Source organism: Hevea brasiliensis, chromosome 3 (genome assembly GCF_030052815.1).
Source record: "Hevea brasiliensis isolate MT/VB/25A 57/8 chromosome 3, ASM3005281v1, whole genome shotgun sequence".
Lineage (NCBI taxonomy): Eukaryota > Viridiplantae > Streptophyta > Magnoliopsida > Malpighiales > Euphorbiaceae > Hevea > Hevea brasiliensis.
In genome coordinates, this window is record NC_079495.1 from 112,186,400 (window position 1) to 112,210,568 (window position 24,169).

Sequence of the window (24,169 nt, forward strand, 5' to 3'; positions counted from 1 at the left end):
ATTTCGGTGTTCTTGGTGTCTATGGAAAGCTCTCGTCGAGTAGATGATTTTAGACATAAAACCCGGTCCAATTGGTGGCCGAATCGGCCAGATTTTGGCCGGGGAAGTCGAAGAGTGGCACGCGCAGGGGAGGGCGTTCTGCGCTGCCAGCCGTCGGGCGCGGCCGGTGGTGGGATGGTGGTGGTCGCGCGGTGAGTAGGGTGGCGGGAGGTGGTGGCCTGGCCAGGGGCAGGAGGAGAGAGAAAAGAAAGAAAAAAGGGGAGGAGGTCTGGATGCGCGAAAGAAAAGGAAAGAAGAAAAAGGGAGCCGGTCCGATTCGACCGGTCCGATCCGGTCTGGTCTGGTTCTATTCTGCCGGTTCGATTCGAAATACAAAATTTTGAATTTTTACTCTGCCTCGGGACCGAAAACGAGCTCCAAAAATTCTGAAAAAATTCTAGAAAACTCAGAAAAATTCGTAGACTCTAAATATATTTTTAGTTTTGCCACGTGGTGTTTAAATAAATTTTTAAAAATCATCAAAGTTTATATTTTCGGAAAATCGAACCCGATTTTTAAAATCCGAAAAATCTCAAATAATTTCTTAAAATTTAAATAAAATTAAAATACCAAAAATACTCATAAAATAATAAAATCTAAAATTTTGGGGTGTTACATCTAGTATGGCCACTCATTCACCTTAACATTCTTATCTGTGCAACTCTTATCTTAGATGCATACGACTCTTTCAATGCCCAACACTCACTGCCATATAACATAGCCGGTCGTATGGCTATACGGTAAAATTTTCCTTTCAATTTATTGAGATTCTTACGATCACATAAAACTCCCGTGACATGTCTCCACTTCAACCATCCGGCTTTAATCCTATGACTAATATCCTCCTCACATCCCCCATCTACTTGAAGGACTGAGCCTAGATATTTAAAGTGATTACTTTGGGCAATATCACTCCATTCAAATTAACTCCTTCCCTATCACCAGTTTGGCCTTCACTGAACTTGTAATGCATGTATTCTGTTTTCGTTCTATTTAACTTAAAACCCTTTGACTTTAGAGTATTTCTCCAAAGTTCTAGCTTAAATAAACAAGTGATTAAAAAATAATCCTAAAAAATTATTTTTGAGATTTTTCTTTTAAAAAAGAAAGAATAGATAGTGATTTACTTTTTTTTATCGAGATAAAGGACAAAGAAGGAGATGGATAAAAGAAAGCACACTGAAAATTAGAGAGAGAGAGGAGGTGTGTGTGTGTAAGGGGAGAGAGTGATATGAATTTTATATATAGTATTTTTTTAATTTTTTTTTATTTTACACCATGACATTGTCATATATAAAGTTAGCTAGTGATACAGGTGATTTCTAGCATGAGAGATTGAAGTGTAATAAATTTTAAAATTAAGAAATTTTATGATAACAAACTAAAGATGAAGGACGTAGGTAAAACAATTTAAAAAATTGAGAGACTAAAATATAAGAAATTTCAAAATCAAAGAATTTATGATAACAAATTAAAGATAGAAAACATAAATATAACTACTTCAAATGCTAAGGAGATAATTAGCCTTGATCATATTTCATGGAATTAAAGTAAATTTTATAATCCATCCTTATTTTGCCTCATATTTCACTTTTGTCTCATAACTTCAATTTATTACTAAAAAATCTCTAAACTTTAAATTTATTTGACCCAAAAAAAAAATCTTCAACCTTCAATAGTAAATTTCCATATTACAAATTTTAGTTATAATATGACATCTATAAATATAATTCAACACTTCTCAACGAAGGATAAATCCTTTACCTTCCTAAGAAGCAAATTGTTATGATAACATTATATTTTTATGTTAAATCCAAGTGATTGTTGAAACAACCATAATATTTTGAATTAAAAAACAAAGAGTTAAAAAGGTAATTTAATTTCTTTTTAATTTGTAAACCTAATATGTTAAGAGAAATTTTTATGAAGTAAAAAAAATTAAAAAAAAATAGTAATAAATTAAATTTAAAGAACGGAATGCTATAAAAACTACCGCATGGAATCACAATTTTTCAACTTCCCACGAACACAAGATAAAATAATTTCAAGACTCTAATCAAACTATGAGACGATTTTCTATGCTTGGCACAAGAGATGAGACATTAGAGACAAAAATTGATGCAATGCATAACAAAAATTGATAGGAAAATGAATGCTTTGACGATGCATTGAGAAGAGAAATTTCTAAAATTCAAATACCATCATTGCATTTAAAAGAGCTTGGGAATCATTTATCACACAGCAAATATGTGATGGAAGTTCCGTCTCAAATGCATCAAGGGGGGAAAAATCAAATAATGCATTCAAAGAGTTAAAGCAACAAGAACGCTTCACTAGAATAGACCAATGTACAAATACACAAAATGCCCTAAACTAAATCCTCACAGCTCCACCGCGTCAGGAACCAAACATGCTGATTAAGCAAAACACATTACATTACACGAGCCCCTTCGCTAAAAGCTTCAACTGCTGTCGACTCAGATGGGGCACCATAAAATACAACGCTGAGGGACGGGCTAATTTGCATAGATACCCATAGGGCAGGCATGCCAACCTACCACTCTCCTCTATTTCAGACATTGAGACACCTCCAATGGAGAACCAGCTCTTCAACTTACAAAATACACTTACAGAAAAAGCAATACCATTATCAATTTTTAACTCCCCAACCTCACCGTTACTTGCCTTTAATTATTATCCTTTACTAAGCATGTCACCCATTTGAGTCTGACAACAAAGTGAGGACATCAGTGTCGACAAAATTTGACTCTATCGCGAGCTCAAGAGGGGTTTTACCTCCCCCATTCACAGCCTGAGGATCCGCTCCCCTGCAAATGCATTGGGACCCTTAGTACCACGTCATAGAAATCCATTTCCTTCCCCCCCCCCCCCCCCCCCCTTTTTTTGTCTGTGTACATGCATGCATTGTGTGGGGAGAAGTATGGTAGATAAGTGACACGTGCACAGGCCACAACACTACTCAGGTGTGCAAAATAGTGAAAAGACAAACAACCTAATAAAATTCTAAAACCATGACACAGTAAGTCACCTTAAAAGGAGCAATTTTGCAAACACAGCTCTGCCTCTAAGAATACAACGGTGCAGTGGCGTCTGACCCCTCGAGTCAGTTGAATTTATATTTGCACCATACTGTAAGAGGAGTTCTAACATGCCAATATCTGCAGTTTCGCAAGCAAGGTGAAGCAAGGGACACCCATCAAGATCCTCCAAGGTCTCACCTTCACCAGTACCAGCCAAATTTAAAGAGCTAGTGGAGGACCTGTCCAATGAATTCCCTGTTGAGCAGCTAGAGCAGTGATCAAGGCCTGTCTGCTCTTGTAGTAACATCACTCTAGCAAGGGTTAGAGAAGAGCTACAAGATGCTTGCTCATACACGGCATTGACATCTGCTTCATGATTAACAATAAGACGGTACACAGACTTCTTATCGCTAGCACGAACAGCTTCTGCCATCTGTTGTGTCACTGAATGAGGATATTGACTGTCTCTAGGCTTGCGAACAAACAGCTTTTCTGCATACTGTGATTTATAGAAAAAAAAAAAGGAGGATTTCACTTCCAAGGTTTCATAGAAGTCCAAAAAGTCAACCAAGTAGCATACAACAAAAAGCATCTTTGTTGTCATTAACAAATAGGAAATCTTATGTACTCTGCTTAAATATTGTGGTGAGGCAGACAAACACGTTCATTTTGCTGAATCTCCATCCAACTCACTCTCTCTCAAAAAAGGAAAAGGTGGGGAGGAGAGAGGGTGGTGGAGTGGTGTGACACAGCTAAATTATGGTGAAGATTTCTATCAGAGCGAGAAAATTGTGCCAAGAATTGAATGAAAATATTTGAACAAAAAAAGCAAAAACAAGCTCACTGGACCCATTATCCACTCCAAACCATGGCAATGTCTCCAACCAAAAAGACAATAGAAGTTAAAAGCGTTAGGTAGATAGACCTTTGCATTGATAAACTTCTCCTTTACTGAGATAGACTCAGCTGGACTGGGTTTGCTGATAAAATGCAGCTGCGATTTATCAGACTTGTACGAGCTTCAGCATCAGAATACTAAGGAATGTTAGCAACCAATAATAAAACCAGATGCATATCACCGGCAATGAAAGGAAATCTCTACTCAGATTAAAGAGGATTCTTTACCCTGTGGAGATGAGATCAACCTGAAGGGTGCTTCTTGATTGCAATAACTCCTCCCAGACTGAGTTTGCAAAGGCATTTCCTAGAGATTGAAACAAACTTATAACAGAAGGTTCCCATACTTTGACATCAAGTGTGAGGGACCTCACCTGCAATCCAATTCAAAACAAGAACAATAGCTGCATGAGTAAACAGACTGTACTAATATCATTACCAAAACAGGACTTGGTTTACATAACAGAACATCTCTATGAGGAAGAGTCTCCTCCATAATAATCCTGCCCAAACATCTTCTAAGATGCAAGTTCTACGACTGTCAAATCTAGTAATCTTATTATTGTAAATGTAGCTTGCTTAATTTATCCAATAAAATAAAAAGGATTAGATATTTTGGGCCTGCATATGATCTGATAATCTTCAAAATCAATCAGACATTAACAATGCAATTGAACACAATTAGCAAAGGGCTATCCACCTATCAAATATCATTCAGGCATGATGCCCAGTTTATTTAAAGAACCATTCTAATTGCTTGCTGTGGCTCTCACACAGAAATTTCCATATAATACATTCCACTGATGTTTGATGGCATGATGCACCCAAGACCAAAAGCATAGCTCACAATGGAACACCATGTAGAGGTCAAATAACTCAAATGGAATAGGTTACCTTTGATATATGCACGCCAAGATTACGGTGAACACCAGAACACTCGATGCAAACAAGAACACCAAGATTTAGGGATGCCCAATCTGGCTCTGGGGCACCACAATCAGCACATTTATCATTCCCACATACTCTTCGCAGCACATCAATTGGCTTCTCTGCACTGGATCGCTGTTGTGAAATTCTTGAAGGTCGTTCATGAAGATGTGCACCAGTAAGGCTCCTCTCAGATGTAAATTCATCACCAGCAGAGTGGTCAAAGTCAGCACTTTCAAATGAACTGCTCTCACTGGCAGACCGATGATGACCACTTCCCATTGGGATAGCAGGCAGACACTGAAATTTAATTAGACAACAACTGTCAAAATGACAAATTAATAAAACTTAATGATGAAATGCTATTCAAAATTACCCTCTCAGGAGCCTGAGAGCTGAGTAATGAAGCAATAACCCCTGTTATTTTTTCAATCCAATCCATTTGATCCAGTGTGCTCTCTGCCTGCACTGACAAGCATAAACAAACATTATTAAGGATCTATACTGATTGCTGAAAAGCAACTCCAAATTAAACATTAGTTCACCAATCTCCAGCATAATCATCAATCAATGATGACTGTATATTATGACCATATATTTCAGGCTGAGTAACCTTACCTAAATTCAAATATTAAGGATATACCTTACATCATACCTGCAAAGTGTAGTTCTTTGTTGGTGAAATAATCCTGAAGCAAAACCGCAAGTCTGACTGGTCAGCATCAACCTTGATTGTTGATGTAAGGAGGTTCACAGTATGGTGAGCGACAGATTTCTCATCATGTACTCCACCATGATAATGAGAAGATAGCCACCGACTCAACAATCCAGATCCAAGCTCAGAACTATTCCTTTGACCAGAAAGTTGACTACCAGAACCCTAGAAACATATCAATCATAGTGATGAAGTTGGAAATTTACAAATTTAAAAGGAAAATGAAGAGAGACATAAATGAGCATTTTATGCATAACCTTTTTTCACATAAATTACTTACAGATGATTTGCTACATTGTTTGCGATAGTAATACAACATTCCTCGGCTATCAAGAACAAAAAACCTTCTTTTCCAGTCACCTCGCAAGTTTGAGGAACGTTTAGATAGATAACCTTGCCTAATGGTTTGGACCTGAAAGTTCACTCACTCCTTTAGAGCTAGAACTAGACACCCAAAGAACAAAGTGAATATCTTTTGAAGTATGTGTACCTTTCCCCTTGCAGCAGATTGCATTACTGCCTCTATCATTTTATGTGAACTTCTACCAATGGCTTGTATACCATCTCCATTAGATCCATTAGAACCATTGGAAGACCATCTACTCTCGCGATCAATCTGCCTTTTGTACTCTTGCATCCTTTCGTTAAGAGCTGCCTGCTCATAGTTGGACCTCTCTCTTGACTGTTGAGCATAAGTCAGAACCTGCAAAACAAGAAGTATATTATCCCCATAAATTGATAAAACAAAGCCTTATATAGAATATTTTGGCTGACCACATAAAACTTGTTTAAGTGTTTTGCTTCCTCTGTTGCCAATCAAAACTTCCAGTTCCTTAACAAGTTGATCATTACCCATCCCAACATTTGTGGGCACTTAAGAAGCAAACAAAAATTCAAGTATCAGCTTTTAGCTTGAGCTTGAGATGACAAAGCCTGCCATCACCTCTTGATATAACCCCTCCCCCCCCCAACTGTCAATCTATCAATATGTATCTGTAAACTCTAGGAAATTGCCACTTTAAACTTCCCAGCCATTTGTGCTGATTTTGCTTACCACTGGAGGATAACCACAGGTACCACTTACTGTGCTATCACAGAAATGGCTATAAGGGCAAATCTGATTGCTCTTCCCTTTTTTCCCTTTTATTGGTAACATTTGGTTTACTTTGTGATGTTTATAGGAATGAGCTAGACCAGAGCAGAAAATAAGTAGATATTGTATATTTTACAGCATAATGACAAATATGGAAACCAAATTTCTTCCAAACTAAAGAAATATATATAATTATATATATAACCTGATTTATATATGGCTCCATTTGATGCAACAACTCATATCCCTGCATGAAAAAGGGTTCTTCATGAGTACACAGATGATTAAAGCAAGTTGAATAGGCAGAGAAGATCCACAAGCTGTATACCTGCTTGAAGTAACGAAGATGTGCATCCATTGTCCCACTGACAGCTTCTAAAAATTCAAACCTCTTTTTTGCTTCCACATTAGAAAGTGCAGTCACCTACACAGAAAAAGAGCAGATTATTGACGCATCTGCTACTGAATATACAATATCATTGAAAACAATAATTATGGGAAGAGCAGCTAGTTTGGGATGTTGTCTTACTAGATTAAAGCGAGCTTGCTCAAATGCAGATCTTGCAGCATGAAGCTCCTGCATATAGCAAACAATGTTAGAAATTAACAGACAATTATGGCTAATGCTGATATATAAATCGAAAAAAACATGCCACATAATACCTCCTCTAATAGAGTAGCTACATCAGTCTTCGTGCCCTTTCTCAGTGACAGAAACTTCTCCCGAGCCTACGTATACCATGAAAACTAAAATCAATTAACCATGGCTTTGGAGATGTTTTAGCTGTTTAGACATGAATTTGATTGCTGATAGGATTGAGAATCCAGATACCTTAATTCAAGTTCTCAAATATGAATCTAAGCAAACTATAAAGTGATGTAAAACAAATCCTTCTGCAGAATATAATTGCACAATCCAACTTCCTAATCCTAAGCCAGTTCAACAAGGTGCTACTTGCATACTTGGAGAAATATAAACCACAGATTTGGAAGCTCAGAGTTCAATACTCTTGCATAACTGTAACCTCATCTCAAAAGAAGAATTAAATGCATCACAAGTGTATGCTGAAAATCTCATCCCAACATGACTGAAAACGGAAAGTTATGATTTGTAGTTAAAATGACTGAAATTTCATCCCAGCATACATGCAAATGATGTCAATAGCAATGAGAAAATTATGAGCAATCCCACAAGAGGGAAGCACCTGATCATATATAAGGCTAGCCTTGTCAAAACGTTTCCTTGCTTCCTGCACAAAGACAAGATCTTTTAAAAATATGAACCCAAAAGGACGTTTATGAATTGAGGAATAGTGACATGTATGGAAATATTAAATGAACATCAAAAGGGGGGTCCTTAAAGCAGAAATTTGAGGGAGAAACTTTGCAATAATCAATATTCAAACAGCAAAATCCTAACTCCTGAGCAAGAGCCCTTGGACAATCTCGCTAAATGAAAAAGTTAGGTGCTTGGAGAATATGGAACCTATAAAAGAGAGAGATTAACAAAAACTAATTACTTGAGCAACTACCAATAAATATGTTCTAATTAATAAAAGTTTTTAAGTATACGTAGAAGAAAGTGGTCAAATTACAACATTGCAAATGCATTTTCTGCAAAAACTCAGTTGCCAGGTATTTCCCCTATGGTTGCATATTATAAATTCACTATTATATCTGCAAGAATTGGCAATTGCAGTACCTTGACCTCATGCAAATCAATATTGACAAATTGTAGTAATCTGTCATTTAGCATGTGCTCAACCTGAAACAAGGAAATGAGAAGGACCTCAGGTCAGATGAGCAAACCTAAAACATTAAAAAAAAAAAAAAAGATTTTGTTGAGAAATAAAAATAATTAATGTAAAATATGGTGCTCTGAATTCTGACTATAACTTTCCCAAACTGCAAATATATTTGAATCAGAACAATGACCAACATCAAACTGGTCTAAATACTCCTTCCACTTCAATGAACACTGAGATGCTCCAGCTTCCTTGACCTGATTTCCACTTACATTAGATATCAATTTTAAAGAAGTTAGTTCCTCAAGAATTATTTGTCTGAACCATTCAATCTCTAGTGCACTACCCTTGTCAACATCCACTAAAAACACACTTCCGATTGAAACCTCCATCAGATTGCAAGAGAAAAAGAAAATATGAGTAAAGATAAGTGGAAAGCCTATAACAAGTCCAAGTCAGATTTCTGCATTGTCTTCCCCCCTAGATGTTTTAAAGTGCTCCTTGAAAGCAAATCATGTTGACAACAAAAATTATGAGAGAGCATCACCGTAAGAAACACACATTTTGAAGTACAATCAACTCAAGTCACATTGATTAGGGAAAAAAATATATATATATCTATATATATCTTGGTTAATTTTCTTAGATTATTGTTTGGATTGGATTAAAATTTTGTAAACAGGAAAAGTATTCAGCTTTTAAGAAAATTAACCAAGAAACCTAATGAACTAGTATAGAGTTTTCTAAGAAATAGCATTAAATTGATGGAGATTAGCATAATATTTTGCAAAATTTATGGAAAGCATAAACATCAGAATTACCTGAGATCGAAGAACCTCCTTGTATGTCCCAATTTCTCTCAAGGCTATGGTAAATTTTGTCATAACAGGGCCTACATTAGCAAATATTTGTTCCATCAATAATTACACCGTCTCATCTAAAGAGCAGCTAGACATTCCTAACTTATCACATAAAAAGTTAAAAGGACAAAAGAAAAAAAGGCCAGTACCGACTAAACTAACTTCCGATTCAAATAAAATTACCTCCAAAGGCCACACTAATAGGATCATTATGGCCTCCACCAAAAGCTTCTAAAGCACTAGCAAAGGCAATGTCCCCATCATATCCCTCACCTAGTCCTTCACTGCAAGTAAAAGAATGTGCTCATTAATCCTTTACAAACTCATTGCTCTTGAAATACTGGAGAAGGACACAGAAGCGGGGAGAGAGAGAGAGAGAGAGAGAGAGTGAGAGAGAGATTAACATGTTCCAAAAAAGAAGATGAAGAAAGAATTTGCTACTGTTGAAGGGCATTTAATGTCAATGCAACTAGTTAAAAACTAATTGAAAGTACGAGCAATTTAGCATCATAGAGTATGTAAGTTTAACACATTGATCAAAAAGCACATACAAATTACAAACTTAGAACAAACTTACAACTCTGTACAACTAGTTAAAAACATAATTGACAGTATGTACAATTTAGCATTGTTGAGTATGTAATTTTAACACATTGATAAAAAATAACATACAAATTACAAACTTTGAACAAACTAACAACTCTGTATTTTACGACACCAAAAACCTTCACACAAACTAGAAGTTTCAACACCTTAAAAATTTAAGGTTCTATGTCAATTATCTCAATTAAAGCAATTATGGTAGTTTAGAATGTCAACACTGTAAACTAATAAAGACCAAACATTAGATGTGGCATTGTTAAAGATACTTGTTGAAATGAAAAGGACATACGTGTATTTTCGACATCCTTTGTAGAACTTTAAACTCCTCTCCCTTAGCAATTCAGCACTTTCCTCCAAGGATTGCATCTGTTTCACCAAATAAATTATCAATGGCCCACTATAGTGCAGACAAATTAAAATCAATATATTCTACATGTAAATACAAGCATAACTACCACCATTAACACAATTTGTTTAAAACATCAACGTCCAAAGAGTAATAATAGCAAATATAGCAGTAGGATACAGTAGGAATATCTTGTAGCAAAGTAAATCCAAATGCATTTCATAAAATTAAAGACTTTAAAAACAAAGCTACTTGTACTGCAAATTATTTTAACTGTCAGATAAGGCACAAATATATCGGTTTATGTTAGCACCCCAAACTAACAATTCATGGTTAGGCAAGGATTATGACTGAAGATCAAGCAAGATAACCAAGGCAAGGCAATTAAGAAATTATTTTAGGAAGTTTCTATCTTTTGGACCTCGAAAATTCTGAAATAAGTGAAAGGATACTCGCACAAATAATCGCAAATGAAAAGGCAATAAGAAAAAAGTAACCAATTACTTTAACAGATATGATCATTTTTATTCAATAAACAAGCTTTCCCTTCTTATTGAAAGAAATAAATAAGCTTTCCTTAAACTCCCAAACTCTTTTCATAAACAAGAAGCTAAAAAGATAAAAACAGAAAATCATACCAATAATTTAAAGACTGCCCAAAAAAATAACAGCAATCTAACGAACCTAGCTATCCAAGCAATTGAACTATCCAAAACCCATAAATTTTTACTGCTTACCCTCTTCTTTTTTTTTTTTGCCTTATCGAATTTAGAAGAAGAAAAAGAAATAGGACGCCTGCGCTTAAATAGAAGATTTGTGATTTTCATTTTAGTACTTTCTCAGCAATCAATCAAGCTGTTAATTCAGCTTAACAAAACAAGGGGAAAAAAAAAATAAAACATTTCCTCGCGTTTCTCCGAGTCCAAAAAAAGGAAGTAGAGAGAGATACTGACCTGCTTGCGAAACATAGGAGAGTCGTCGAGCTTCGCGAAAGGCATTTTTGATACAGCGATTCTTCCTCTCCTTACGATAAATTCTAAAAACCATTACAACAATGCTCGATCTTGGTTGCTTGAAGCTAATCTAATGTCATAACCACCTTCAATCATCAAAATTAAGCTGAGATCTTGACTTGTACCCCGATCCTAAAGATACTCACCACGAGACACCCCCACCAAAAAAAAAAAAAAAAGCAGATATCAACCTACTACTTATAGATAATTAAGAATCAGAGATAGAAGAACTCGATTAGCTGAGTGCCCGAGCTCCAAACACCATTTTTTTTTTTTGGTTCTTTTTCTTTGTAGTTTCTTTGTTTGGTTGGTTTAAAACCCCTAGGCAAGCAAAGTAAAGGCAAATATGATCAAAGTAAGAAACCCTAGAATGGACAGGAAAACACGAGAGATTTTGGATTTAGGAGGTTGTGTTTATGGGAATCTTGGGAATTGAATGGAGATCGATTAGGCAACTTCATTAACCTGGAAATATGCAAACCGTGCGAGAGAGAGACACAGAGCATATATAAAAGCGTAAAACAGAGAGCTCAGCCCTCCCTTTTTCTTTTTCTGTGTATTTTTTCCTTTTTCTTTTTCTTTTTTTTTTTTTCCCCTTTTCAGATTTGGGAGGCAAAATTTTAGAAGAAGATGGCGTTTTAACCGTGTCCACAGTAGAGAGCTATATCAAAAACAGGCGGAAAGCATCGTGAGTGTTAAGAACGGTGTCGTTTGAGTTGCTTTAAAAGAGGATTTCGCCAGCTCTGAGCCACTGACAATGGCCACCTTTACACTGACATGCTAAACAGGGAAGACCGGTTTTACCAAAGCAAGTAACCGGAGCGTGTGCTAAGCTGTCCCTAAATATCCATTTTTTAAATAAAAACTTAAATTAGTTTTTGGGGTACACTATTTTCAAACACTTTTTTATTTAATTTCAATTAAATTTTAAATTCAAAATTTTATAATATTGAATAAAAATTATTATAATAACATCAAATTAAAAATAAGTAATTCTTTAACATTTTTTTTTTGCCATTGATTTGAATCTTATTGTATATAGCCTATGTTCAAGTAGAGTAAAAAATTATTTAAAACAATTTCACAAATATACTTTATAGTTTAATAGTTCATCACTTTAGGGACATTTGATTTTCATCAAATTAACATTTTAAATATTTCCTCGTTATATCTAAAGTCTAAAAATTTATTGACTATTGTCACATAATTTTAAAAATATTATTACATTAGCATTTTGAATTGATGAAAATTTAAAGTATTGTTTTAATAAATATAAAAGTTATTCTCACTAAATTAAGTGGTACATTTGTAAAATTATCCTTATTATGTTTAGCTTATGACAATTCCAAATGTTTCTAAGATTTTTAACTCTCTTATTTATCGTATTAATTTATAATTTTTTTATAAATTTAATATTTTTCATTAAATAAATTATTTAATTATTTTATTTATTAATTTGTATATAATTTAACAGATTTAGGTATTAGTAAAAAATTCTGTTTAAAAAGTAAAATAGATTTTAATTATATAAAATAAAATTTAAATTATTAAATTTTACATAGTATTGCTAGTATTTTTAAATATTATTATTATTATGATATTTTTAGAATGAGTTAGGAATATTAGAAATGGTTAAATTGATGTTGAATTGTTGACTAGAGTAAGCGCGTGGGGGAAGGACATAGAATCTGAAGATGCTTCTGTAAAGCACAGTCAGCACTTGACGTAGGTGGGGCACAACGCAAACTTCCCCCCATTGCTACCCTGCTCAACAGAAGAAAATGAAAGTCGCTGGCTGCTCAGTTCCGTGCAAGAAAATAAAAATTAATTAATTAATTAAAATTTAAACTAGTAATGTAATGTAATGTTTCGCTCTGAGACAGCGAAAGCACTCATATCATTCAAAATGGGAAAAAATAAATAAATATAAAATCATTCACTGGGACCCGCAAACTTCTCTTCTGGGCGCACGCTCCACCTCCTCCCTAGTGCTGCGAACAATGCCCACCAATCGATAAAGGTGAATAAATTAAACCGATTTGAGCAGGTAAAATAAAAATAAAAATAATAGAGAAAAAAAAAAGAAAGAGATCAAACGGAATTTGATCAAAGATAGGAGTGAATGTAGATGTGTAGCAGATGAAAAGTGAAAGAAAGAAGAAGACTTTATGATGACAACTATGGCCTAATGTTGTTTACTTTTTGACCGCTTGTGTTTCTTTTTCTTTTCTTTTCTATTTTTTTCTATTTTTTTTCATGTTCCTTCTTCATTCAAACGTAAAATCTATAGCCCTACACTCCACTTTTTGAACAAAATTTTCAATTAAATGTGTTATATGTTTACAAATCAAATTTTATTTCATAAAAAAAAATTACTTGAATTGTGTTTTTCGGATTTAAATTTAAGTAAATATATATATATATAATAAACGATTTCTAAATTGTACTTTTTTATGGAAATATATATTTGTATTAATAAGCATTTCACATGCAAGGCTATGGCCCAATTACATATAAATCTAGCTTAGGTCTTTGCCAACGAAACCCAAGAAAGAAAGAAAAAATCACAATTAAGAACCCTAAAGTAAACGAGTGCAAGACCCGAATTAGAATCCCTGCTAAATGTTGAGCAGGAATCCAAAGCAACACTGTTGCACGCAGAGGCCTTCAATTTCAACCGTCACAAGAAGCCACCAACAATCGATTAAGTACAAAATGAGGGAATCGCACGGACACGTAGATTTTCAAAGCCAGTAAGGAAACCCTAAATAGGTGACAACCCATAACAAAGCAAAACTAGGTCACAGGGGGCAAATGAGAGCAGAGATCATAGTACCATAAGCATCGCAAATCAACTGGCAACTTGCCGGGGTGATGAAGTAGAGCTCACGACAAAGAAGCTTTAAGGATGAGTGGCCTTAACTGGATATAGACTTTAGAAATACCTTATGCCATAACACATAGACCCCTCGCAAAGCAAGAAAACTTTTAAAAAAAAATCTCAAATATGTAGCCATTGACCTGCATGCAACTCATTCTAAAAAAGATAAATCAATAAGAATTGGATCTATGGCAAAAATCACGGTAAAATTACTATTTATGCACAATTCCGTCTGATAGTGAGGAGAGAAACCTACTCTTCAAATAAAGGAAAAAGACTGTCCCTTACTTAGAAAAAGTAAAAATTGACCTAAAAATTGATAAATATAACCAGATAAATCTGAAAAAAAAAAGAAAAAAAAATCAAGACAAAAATCTCTCTCTGGCCAAACTAGAGAGAGCCCTCCCCTTAACTCATGGGGGATGTTTTTGGTGTAAAAATTGCATGAATTGTTTAATTGAACAACTATTTTCCCCAGCAAATCAAGACGTGCAAAGGAAAAGCATAATGGAATTGGAAACATGTGAAGGGCAGTAAGTGCCAACCAATACCTAAAGATGGTAGACTCATAAGGTAAATGATACACAAATTAGAGTGCACATTATTTAATTAACTATAAAGTAGAAGAAAAAATTAAAATAAGAAAAGAAGAAACCAAGAGACCAGCAAACAAGGACATCTCATATGAACAAAGAAAACTAAAGTAAACAATTCTTACCTTTTCCTCTTCCCATCCATAATTAATATATATAGCTTTTTTTTTTAATCCAGTAATTCACGCTTACACTGTGGATGATTATGGAGAGGTAAGGGGAAGAAAAGTAATATAAAGGGAGAAAAATAAAAATGAAGGAAAAATATTGATTTTGTTCTGTATGAAAAATTAAAAATTAAAAAGAAAGAGGGTGGAAATAATAGCGGATTTCCTCAAAACGCATAACGGGCCCAATAGAAATGGTGGGCAACATATTGAGCTTATCAGCCCAAATTTCAAATTACCACAACGCCCCGCAGAAATAAAGGAAAACCCGTAGGCGGTGCCCTGCCATCGCCTAAAACATCCACCGATTAAGAAAGATCAACAATCCTGAATGGCAGCCTCAGAAACCATGGACGATAGCTTCAGAGCCCGAGTGGAGAAGATTTTCGGATCGTTGACTTCATCTTCCTTGCAGCAACCCTCGTCTCTTCAATCTACTCTTTGGTCTCTCACTGACGATGAGGTCGAGAGAAGAGAATGGAGGAGAGAAGACGCCGTAACACATGACAGGGATGAAATACCGTGCTCTTCTGCTTTTGATGAGTTGAAAAGAGATCGGTGGAGGGCTTTTCGTAGAGAGCTCCAATGTGATCTCAATGATGATGATGATGATGATGATGATCATGATGAGTCTAATACGTTGAGTAGCAGAGGAGTGGGCACGTATGGTGTGGATGAATGGGATATCAGATCCTCCATTGGCTTGGACCGTACTCTCGATAATGAGGTTTAGTTTCCTTTTCTCTATTTCTTGATTTGATGTTGTTCAATCTGCTAGCTTGTGCTTTTTGATTGATGTTCTGTGGAGAACTACTAGTACTGATCGCCAAGTGTTTGTGAAATTGCATTAAATAATGTTTAAATGTGTCTACTATACCAGAAATGAACACATTTCTTTGACCTCAAAGCTGAAACTCTTGAAGTCTTTATTTATAGGACACTAGCCCCTTGTATTTTAGGGCAGCGTCTGGCTGTAGAAACAAGTGTTATTGTTTTAACTTTTAACCTCTAAATGGAGAGCTCTTTCTTCTTTCTTAGTCAATATACGAACTAGAATATCAGTCTCCAAATATGGCATCATTAATCCAGGAAGCTCCCACTACTTTTCATTAACAAAGTGTCCGAATTAGACATTTCAATGCTTAAATGTCTCAAGATTAGGCAATGAAATGTGACAATGTGTGATCTAAGGACTTTATTCGATGGAAATGGAGTTTGAGTGCTTATTTTCTAGACATTGTTGTGGCATGTTAGGCGTTTATTTATTTGTTTTTAAAATGATTAGATGGATATTCTTACACGAAGTAGTAGATGCATGAATTGGGGAACAGCATTACATATTTGTCATTCAGTTTTAACTGGAATGTTAGATTAAGTTTTTCCATTACCTCCTTCTCTTTATATTCTTCTTCTTCTTCTTCTTCTTCTTCTTCTGCTCGACTGCTCCTCCTCCTTTTCTTTTGCTGTTTATAACTGAGTTCGATGTGTTGTTGATTACTACTTAATGCAGGAAGAGGAAGATGAATATGATAAAGTGGCTTCAGGAAGAGAAAATGCTGGGGAGCGTCTTTATATGAAGAATGTTGGTAATCAAGAGTCTTATTTGAACATTCATAATGTACTTCCCAAGTCATTACATGGCACAAAAGACCCACGTGCTAATCACATGGCAGCAAAAATTAGGCTGAGAGAAGATGAAGCTGAAGCTCAAAAATTGAATTCTCACCATGGTTGTGATGCAGAAGTTAGAGAGCTCCATCGGAAACCATCTAATGAAAGTGGCAGTCAATTGAGATCTATATTAAAAAGGAAAGACAACAAATCAGATTCCAAGTGGCATAAACGTGTCAGGTTTGACCCTGGCTGTAAAACTGTATGCAAGAAAGAAGCATCCCAAAAAATTCAAGCCATTTCTGTGGGCAGTTCTTCACTGAACTGTATGATTTCAGACGATGAACGCATGTCAAGCCAGAACAGATATGGCATTCCAGATTATTTACAGAATCCATTTAAATATACCAATTACAGTTTTAATTCATCTAGTGAAGTTGAAGAGAAATCCAGTACCCAGGCTTGCATGGATTTTGTTAAGTTGGTCAAAGATCTAAAATCCACAGGATCAGGATCAGAGTTGAAGGATGCCTCAGCTGACCTTCCAATTCCGAAGTCGGTGACTTTTGTTCCCAAGAAAAAGGCAGGTGAACTTAAAGCAGGTAATTACAGCTGCAAGGTTAAGCAAGATGAGGAAGAGGATGGTAATCAATCCTTGCGGAATACAATCTTACCTGTTGGCATTGCAGCTGGGGAATCACAAGAGTCTGAAGCTGGTGTAGTGGAGGAAGATGAAAGAGAAAGAAATGACATAATCAAAAGTGATGGTTCCCAAAAGGCTAGTCGCAAGTATCGAACAAGGTCAGGCACAGATGAATCTGATCCTTGACTCCCTGTGAAGTTCCTGTGATTCTAATCATTAGACTTCTCTACTAAAATCTCATAATATTTTGTAATTGCTGTGATTGAAGCCTTCAGTAGTTTTTTCTCTTTTTGCCCTTAGAACATGGTTGTGTGCAAAATAGAAGCATGCCTTCTCATTTGGTTTAATGCATTTTATGAATGATGATGAAATTCAGGTTTGATAATGCAGAATCTGTTGGGTGTAGTTCATTACCAAAATGCAGGTTGTAGTTTGCTGAGTTTGTGCAGTGCTATTACTCTTTTAATTTTAGGAAATTATACTTTGCCATTTGTTTAGCTAAGAATACCTTTTGTGGTTTTGATATTTCGGCTCTTGTGGACCGAAGCCCACATCTCGTTTGGATGTAAAAAGCATTCATTGGACCCAGCTAATTCTGAAGCCCAACTTAATGCCCAACACTTTACACCAATCCGAAGTATCGTGGCTAGAAAAATGTAACAGTTCAAAGCGCAAGAAATTTCAATGTTTCCTGAATTAATCACCATTATTATATCAATATCTTCCATACTGTATCCAAATTCAATCCGAAGTATCGTGGCTAGAAAAATGTAACAGTTCAAAGCGCAAGAAATTTCAATGTTTCCTGAATTAATCACCATTATTATATCAATATCTTCCATACTGTATCCAAATTCAATCATAGAAATGAGAAGATTTAATTTGCACTACAGATTTAAAACATAAGCAGTAACCTGTACAAATCTCCCGAACTTCAAACAGGAAATCAAGATCTATATAAACTCTCTGGATAAGTAATAAAATGTGGTATTATGTACTCTAAAATCCACAACTTTATTACCTGTGTATAGACCCTATACGCGGCGCTGAGCCACCAAGTGTCGAAATGTAAAGGAAAAATATTCAGAAAATGGGAGAAAACAAAAAAGGATGTGAAACCATCTTGAATGTGATCCTAGAAAAATTCTTCAAAATTAATTCACCAATACTTCAACCTCATCTATCTTGTATGGAACTAAGAGAGAAGCTTCATTATGTACAGTCTTCAGATTGCCTTTTGCTACAATTTATCAGCGATTTTTCCAAGAGCATCTGCAAGCTTATTAAGAACAGCAACCACGCCATCTGCATGGTCCTTCCGCTGCTCCCGGTCCAATTGGAAATTGGTGTTCTGCGCTTCAAGTTGAGCAGTCAGCATCTTACCATTCTTTTCCAAGACACCAATCAAATGATTCTGGACATTGATCGTTTCTTCATTCCCATCTGTTGTGAACCGTCTCCGTTTCCGACTCTCATGTGAGGCAGAACCCAAACCCACTTCAGGATTGGAAGCTGGCTGTTTCTCATTTGCTGTACCTGCAGAGAGCAAAGATGACAGTTTTATTATTAACAATAATAAAGTGAAAATTTTGGTACTATCAACACTCAATCAACAAGTGTTCAGCAACTTATTATTCTAGATGCAGATACCAGCACCACAAACTTGGAAAGGGAGAAGCTAGAATGCATGCAACCGTGGATCAACATTGAGAATATTATATTTCCCATATAGCATGAAAACAAAAACGAGAAAATGCAGAAATAGAAAAGGAGGAACAGCATAAACTAAAGTTGTAGGAAATGGAAACTTGGGGGAAATCTATAAATATAAAACTAAGGTTATATTTATAAATTTTAACTTTTACATAAAAATATAGAAATACTTATAATTTTAATTTTATATAAATAAAATTGTATATACAACCAAAAAAAAAAATCTAATAGACGCCTTCAATGCACTTCACTTCCTACCAAGCCCATCATGAGTATTCTTGTGCTTCATCATATCCTTCTTTGAACCAATACTCACTCAACTCACTCAACTCAGCCTTTATTCCAAAAATTTTGGGTTGGCTATGTGGATTCTCTTTCTCCACTCTAAACGATTTTGAGTTAAATCTTTGGAAATGTGTAATGCTTCTAGGTCAATTTAGGTCTATCCCTTTGAACCAATATCTTTTGTTAAACCCATTCTTATCCAATGATCATATGCAAAGCCTTTGGTCTTAAAGCTCTAGCTTCTCTAAAGGATATTTTTTTTCAATGCAAGAGGTGAGAGAAATGTAGTTCTAAATTGGAATCATGTTTCCAATTATTTCTAAATTACAGAAATGGCCCCGAAACATTTTGGGCAAGTCTCCTTAAGTTTTAGTTGTGAGATGTTTCCGAAACACAGAAACTCTGGTACCCTTTCATTGCTTCATAATACATTTCAATGCAATGCAAGGCAACAGCAGGTCAAGTTTCAATGACAAAATGGATTTGGCATCAACTTTTTGTGCAATTTTAACATAAGATATAAAAACAATGTCAATTCCTCAGCGTAGACAATTCCTGTATAATTCTCTGTCCCATAGTCTGTGGATAGTATGACAAAAAGACATATTTTACATCTTGTAAACAACTTAAAAATTTCTGTCCAAGTTCCAGACCATACAAATCTTCAACATATTTATGTTTAAATAGAGGGGGAAAGGGAGAACCTAAAGATTTCATTATACCAATCTCTCTGCAGCTCAATTGGCTTTTTTGGATCCACCAAACCAATAAAAGTACAGAGAATGGTTTAGTCCCCATCCACCTCCCTGCCAATTAATGGATTTTAACCATGACTCACATAAAAAGGTGCTCAAAACAGTATGAAAAATACATCTAATCTCAGTTATGTGGTTACGTGTCCTTCAAACAACAAACTTTGTGTTGATTTTTACACTTAAACATCAACTGAAGCACAACTGAGACTGGAGTAATGTATCATGCCGGTAGTTGTGAATTATTTCAGATCACATGAGATGCAAGCTCATCATGACACACTGGACTGAAGTGCCTACTCAAAATCCCCAAAGACAATCATAGATCATGGAATCACAGACCAGTCATGACACTGTATCATATATTCATAGCTCCATTATTTTTCAAATTGCAGCATTCATTTATGTGCTTTATTTAGCTTTGATGGTAACAATTCTAACTGTCAATTCATTTGACGAGAAACTATGCTTGCAGTAGAAGCCTGAAATGTAATTTACATAAAATTGAAATTTGCACTCTCAAAATGTTTGACAGTATGAGCTATTAAACCAGTAGGAGTTGGTTCTAGTCATAGTCAAAAAGAACATAATTCTTATTCAAACAAAAGAGGAGGGGAACTTGGGAAGTGTTGAAAAACGCAAAAGAAGATGCTATAAGCAAGGCGAAAAGGGGAGAAGAAGAAGAAGAAGAAGAAGATGATGATTGTTAGCCCTATGAAAGAAAAAAAAAATGAAAACAACCAGAAACAAGAATACAGGTGTCACAATCATATTCAGCCAACTAAAATAGCATTACCTTGAGCTTGATCTGCTTGAAGAGTTGGTTGGTACTGCTTCTCTGAAAATCAAAATATAAAAATAAAATATCAGCAAGAAGTTTACAAAGGAAAATTTTTTATCTTAATCGTAAGCTAACTAGAAAGCAAAATTTTAATAGTTACAAACACTCCATCCAAAAAAAAAAGGAAATAAATAAATAGTAAATGATAGGAGATGGATCAGAACAAGCATGGAGTGTGTTCATTTAACCCAGAAGAAAGCGAAAATAGGTGGAAACAAAAGAAACATAGAGAGCCAACTCTCACCATCAAGTGATTAGAGCTCCACCACTTTATAAAATCATTCATCTCTAAAAAAATCGAAAATCTATGCTCAATGCCAAAAAAAAAAATACAATATGATAAACCCTCCAAGGAATTGAGACCAACCACAGTTATTGCATAAACGCCAGATAAATTCTGCTTCTTTTAGAACAAAAAACAAAATGAAAAAAAGGCAAAACGCCCAAAACTATAAATATATATTCAAAAAGCCTCCGAGTCCAATTACCTGAAATGGGTACAGGAGCAGCAACTCCCACTGCTGCCGCCTTTATTGGTGGAACCTCCTTAGCAGCACCAGCAACTGGCCCCTTTTCGGGGCTCCCGCCGGCCTCCTCAAAGTCCGAAAAGAGCCCATCTTCAGCCGCCGCGCTCCTCCCGCTATCGAATACCGCCTCCATATCCTCCGCCGGCTCCGTCGATGGAGCCAGAGCCAGGGCGAGCCCCGGGGCGGCCGCCGAAACATCCCCAACTCCATCCAGAATATCATAAACCTCCCTATCGAAGAAGCCCGGTAATTTCCTTTCCCTCCTCAAGTCGTTCCTCATCACCCAAAACGATTCCGTTTCCTCGCGTATCTGAGATTCCCATTCTTTTATCTTCTTATAATCACCAGCTAAATTGCTCCACCTCTTCCGGCACTGAACCGGCCCCCGGTTCACCCCGTGCCTTTTACAGTACGATGAGACAGATGCCCACTTGGGTTCGACCTGACCGGAGCCAAAAGCCATGCTAGCCGTCCGGCCTCTCCTGACCCGATTCTCGGCGACTTTTTTACCTTGGATGAGGACGAGAATCTCTTGCCTACTCCATCGAGGGAGTCTAGGGGCTTTACTGCCGTCATCTCCGCCATCGATGGAAGCGGAGCGAGTGTCAACGCCGTTAGTGGGCTGGCCGTCAACGGTATTTGGTGGCAAGTTTAATTGCTGGTCTAAAACCATAGGGAACAATATTTAGAGAGGCACGTGACGCGAGTCAAGAGGTTTGGGAAAGTAACGGCGTTCTAAGGGAGAGCTCGTTACGGCGTTTATTGGCCCTTCTCCGTAAGATAAAGAAGAGAAGGGAAAGAAAAGGAGAGAGAGAGAGAAGGGGAAGTACTAGGAGTACTAGAGTAGAAGAGAGGGAGAAGGTAGGGTATGGGATTAGTGGTTTCTGTGTTTTTACTGATTCCAGTGTATAGCTATTGACTATCTCCTTAATCCATAATTAAGGGTATAATTAATTATGGGTCATATCTTGAATAATCTTTAATAAATGGTTTCTTGGATAAGCTAAAGGCATAATAAGGTAATGCCACTTTCTTGTTTTGGACGGGGCAAGGGACACCCTTCTCATGTCAAGCCCTTTTGGGTCTTTTTCTTGCTAGTATTTTTTAACTCAACGCGTTTCTTCTTGTTGGCCTACATTTTGCCACGTATCCTTTTCTTTTCCTTTTTTTTTTCACCTAAGCTACTTTTTTTTTTTTTTTTTTTTTTATCTTTTTAATCTTTAAACTTTAAATTTTACCCTTTCATGAATATAATAATAGTGTTTTTTTTAACAAAATAATTTATTCACCCTTAATGTATATACATATTATTTAAAATTATGATTTTAAAAATTATGATAAAACTTTTCTTAAAACAAGGCTAATTTTGAGTATTAAAAAAATAGTATTTTTTAAATATAAAAAATTATTATTTTTAAAAGATAACGCCCTCAAATTTAGAGAAAAATATATGTACACTTAACTCATTGAATAATCCCTCTAAAAATGGTGATGCTCTACCAATACCCCAATCATTTACCCTAATATTAAGTTAATGGGTAATGCTTTTGCATGGCCCTTCCATTAAAGCAATTTTTTTTTTTCGGACTTTAAAATTTGGACAAAAAATTTTAAATGTCAATACCCAATAACTTTACGGGTGCTTTTTGTATGCTTTTGAATTATATGAATTTACCCAAAGACTAAAGTTTTTTTTTTTTTTATAAAAAAAGCAATATTATATTTTATTAGTTGTCTTAAAAAAAATATTATTTATAGACGTAAGCTTACAAAGCTGGGTTTGGATGCACATGTCTAATGAGGGGCTGCGATTAGGGAGAGGGTAAGTGAAGAGTCATATTCTCCCTGTGATACAATGGGGACCATCTCTCTCCCCTCCATTCCAATCACCTTTACCCTTTGGCTGTTGGATTCTTTTTTTTTTTTTTTAATTTCTATTTCCATTTTTTTTTTAATTTGATTAGAAAAGGGGACGAGAGGGCCACCATGAACAATAAGGATCTTATATGAAGGTCATGGTGTTTGATCATTCACTGCGTTTGTAGGAGTAGCATGCGTTGAGTGGGTCCAGTGCCTCCCTTAATCACCAGAATTATCTCCTAATTATGGCGTTTGCTACTTGAAGCAATTAAGGAGTTAGTGTAGTGATGTTGGTATTCTGGATTAGATTGGATTGGATTGTTCGGTTTTTGAGTCTAATCGATCTCATCTGATTGTTACTTTTCATGCCCACCTTCAAAAGTTACCATTGCTATAGCTTTTCATCACCCAGTTCCAGAGTCTATGGAAGATTTAGATTTCCATATTCCATTCTCTTTTTTTTTATTAAATTAATTTATAATAATAAATCTTTATAATTATTTTTAAAAATTAATTTTAATAAAACACTTCTAATTATTAAAAAAAAATCATTGACTTAATTTTAGCAAAAATAGCAAATCTCTTAAATCTTTTTGGCTTACGTGTCTTCATCAAGACAAGATTTTTTATTAATAGATTTAATTTTACATATCAAGGCAGTTGGGACAAAAACCCATATCTTTGAATTTCAATATATATTATATATATAAATGAGCATAAGAGAGTGCTCCCAAAAGCCAATCAGGAAAAGGAATTCTGTCAACTTGTGGGAATGGTTAATTACAAATAAATCCTTAATTGAGCAATGGAGAAATGCCATAATCATCAAGTTTGGGTAACACGTCACTCTAGTCTCTAGATTTGGCAAGAAGATGGTTACCCTAGCATTTTGTGGAACATAAAAGATAACGGTATTAGGTAGCAACAGACAAATTGGTGGACATTTGTCAATCCATTATTTGCTCTATTTGTATAAAGAGTCTTTCGTTTGGCAAGTTATTAGAATTTTAGCACACG

At 35.5% G+C, this 24,169-nt stretch overlaps 3 protein-coding genes across 3 annotated transcripts; 1 reads left to right on the top strand and 2 right to left on the bottom strand.

The window, feature by feature from the left end:
• Positions 1–2,220: 2,220 nt before the first annotated feature.
• Positions 2,221–11,922, bottom strand: LOC110632792 (ADP-ribosylation factor GTPase-activating protein AGD3). The gene is made up of 19 exons (XM_021781127.2): positions 11,220–11,922; positions 10,210–10,286; positions 9,501–9,601; positions 9,279–9,349; positions 8,415–8,477; positions 7,918–7,962; positions 7,376–7,441; positions 7,242–7,289; positions 7,041–7,136; positions 6,918–6,959; positions 6,110–6,322; positions 5,900–6,031; positions 5,560–5,784; positions 5,281–5,367; positions 4,872–5,204; positions 4,206–4,351; positions 4,006–4,099; positions 3,089–3,579; positions 2,221–2,867 (listed from the first exon to the last, which is right to left on the bottom strand). Exons 1-19 carry the CDS (start codon positions 11,262–11,264, stop codon positions 2,753–2,755), a joined length of 2,490 nt encoding a protein of 829 aa, XP_021636819.2. The 5' UTR covers positions 11,265–11,922; the 3' UTR covers positions 2,221–2,752.
• Positions 11,923–15,165: 3,243 nt separating this feature from the next.
• On the top strand, positions 15,166–17,566 carry LOC110632783 (uncharacterized). Its single transcript, XM_021781116.2, has 2 exons — positions 15,166–15,647; positions 16,431–17,566. The coding sequence occupies exons 1-2, from the start codon at positions 15,252–15,254 to the stop codon at positions 17,358–17,360; spliced, it is 1,326 nt and encodes a 441-aa protein (XP_021636808.2). The 5' UTR covers positions 15,166–15,251; the 3' UTR covers positions 17,361–17,566.
• A 523-nt stretch (positions 17,567–18,089) lies between these two features.
• LOC110634190 (trihelix transcription factor ASR3) lies at positions 18,090–22,398 on the bottom strand. The gene is made up of 3 exons (XM_058144651.1): positions 21,254–22,398; positions 20,721–20,762; positions 18,090–18,710 (listed from the first exon to the last, which is right to left on the bottom strand). The coding sequence occupies exons 1-3, from the start codon at positions 21,963–21,965 to the stop codon at positions 18,415–18,417; spliced, it is 1,050 nt and encodes a 349-aa protein (XP_058000634.1). The 5' UTR covers positions 21,966–22,398; the 3' UTR covers positions 18,090–18,414.
• Between the last annotated feature and the right edge of the window lie 1,771 nt (positions 22,399–24,169).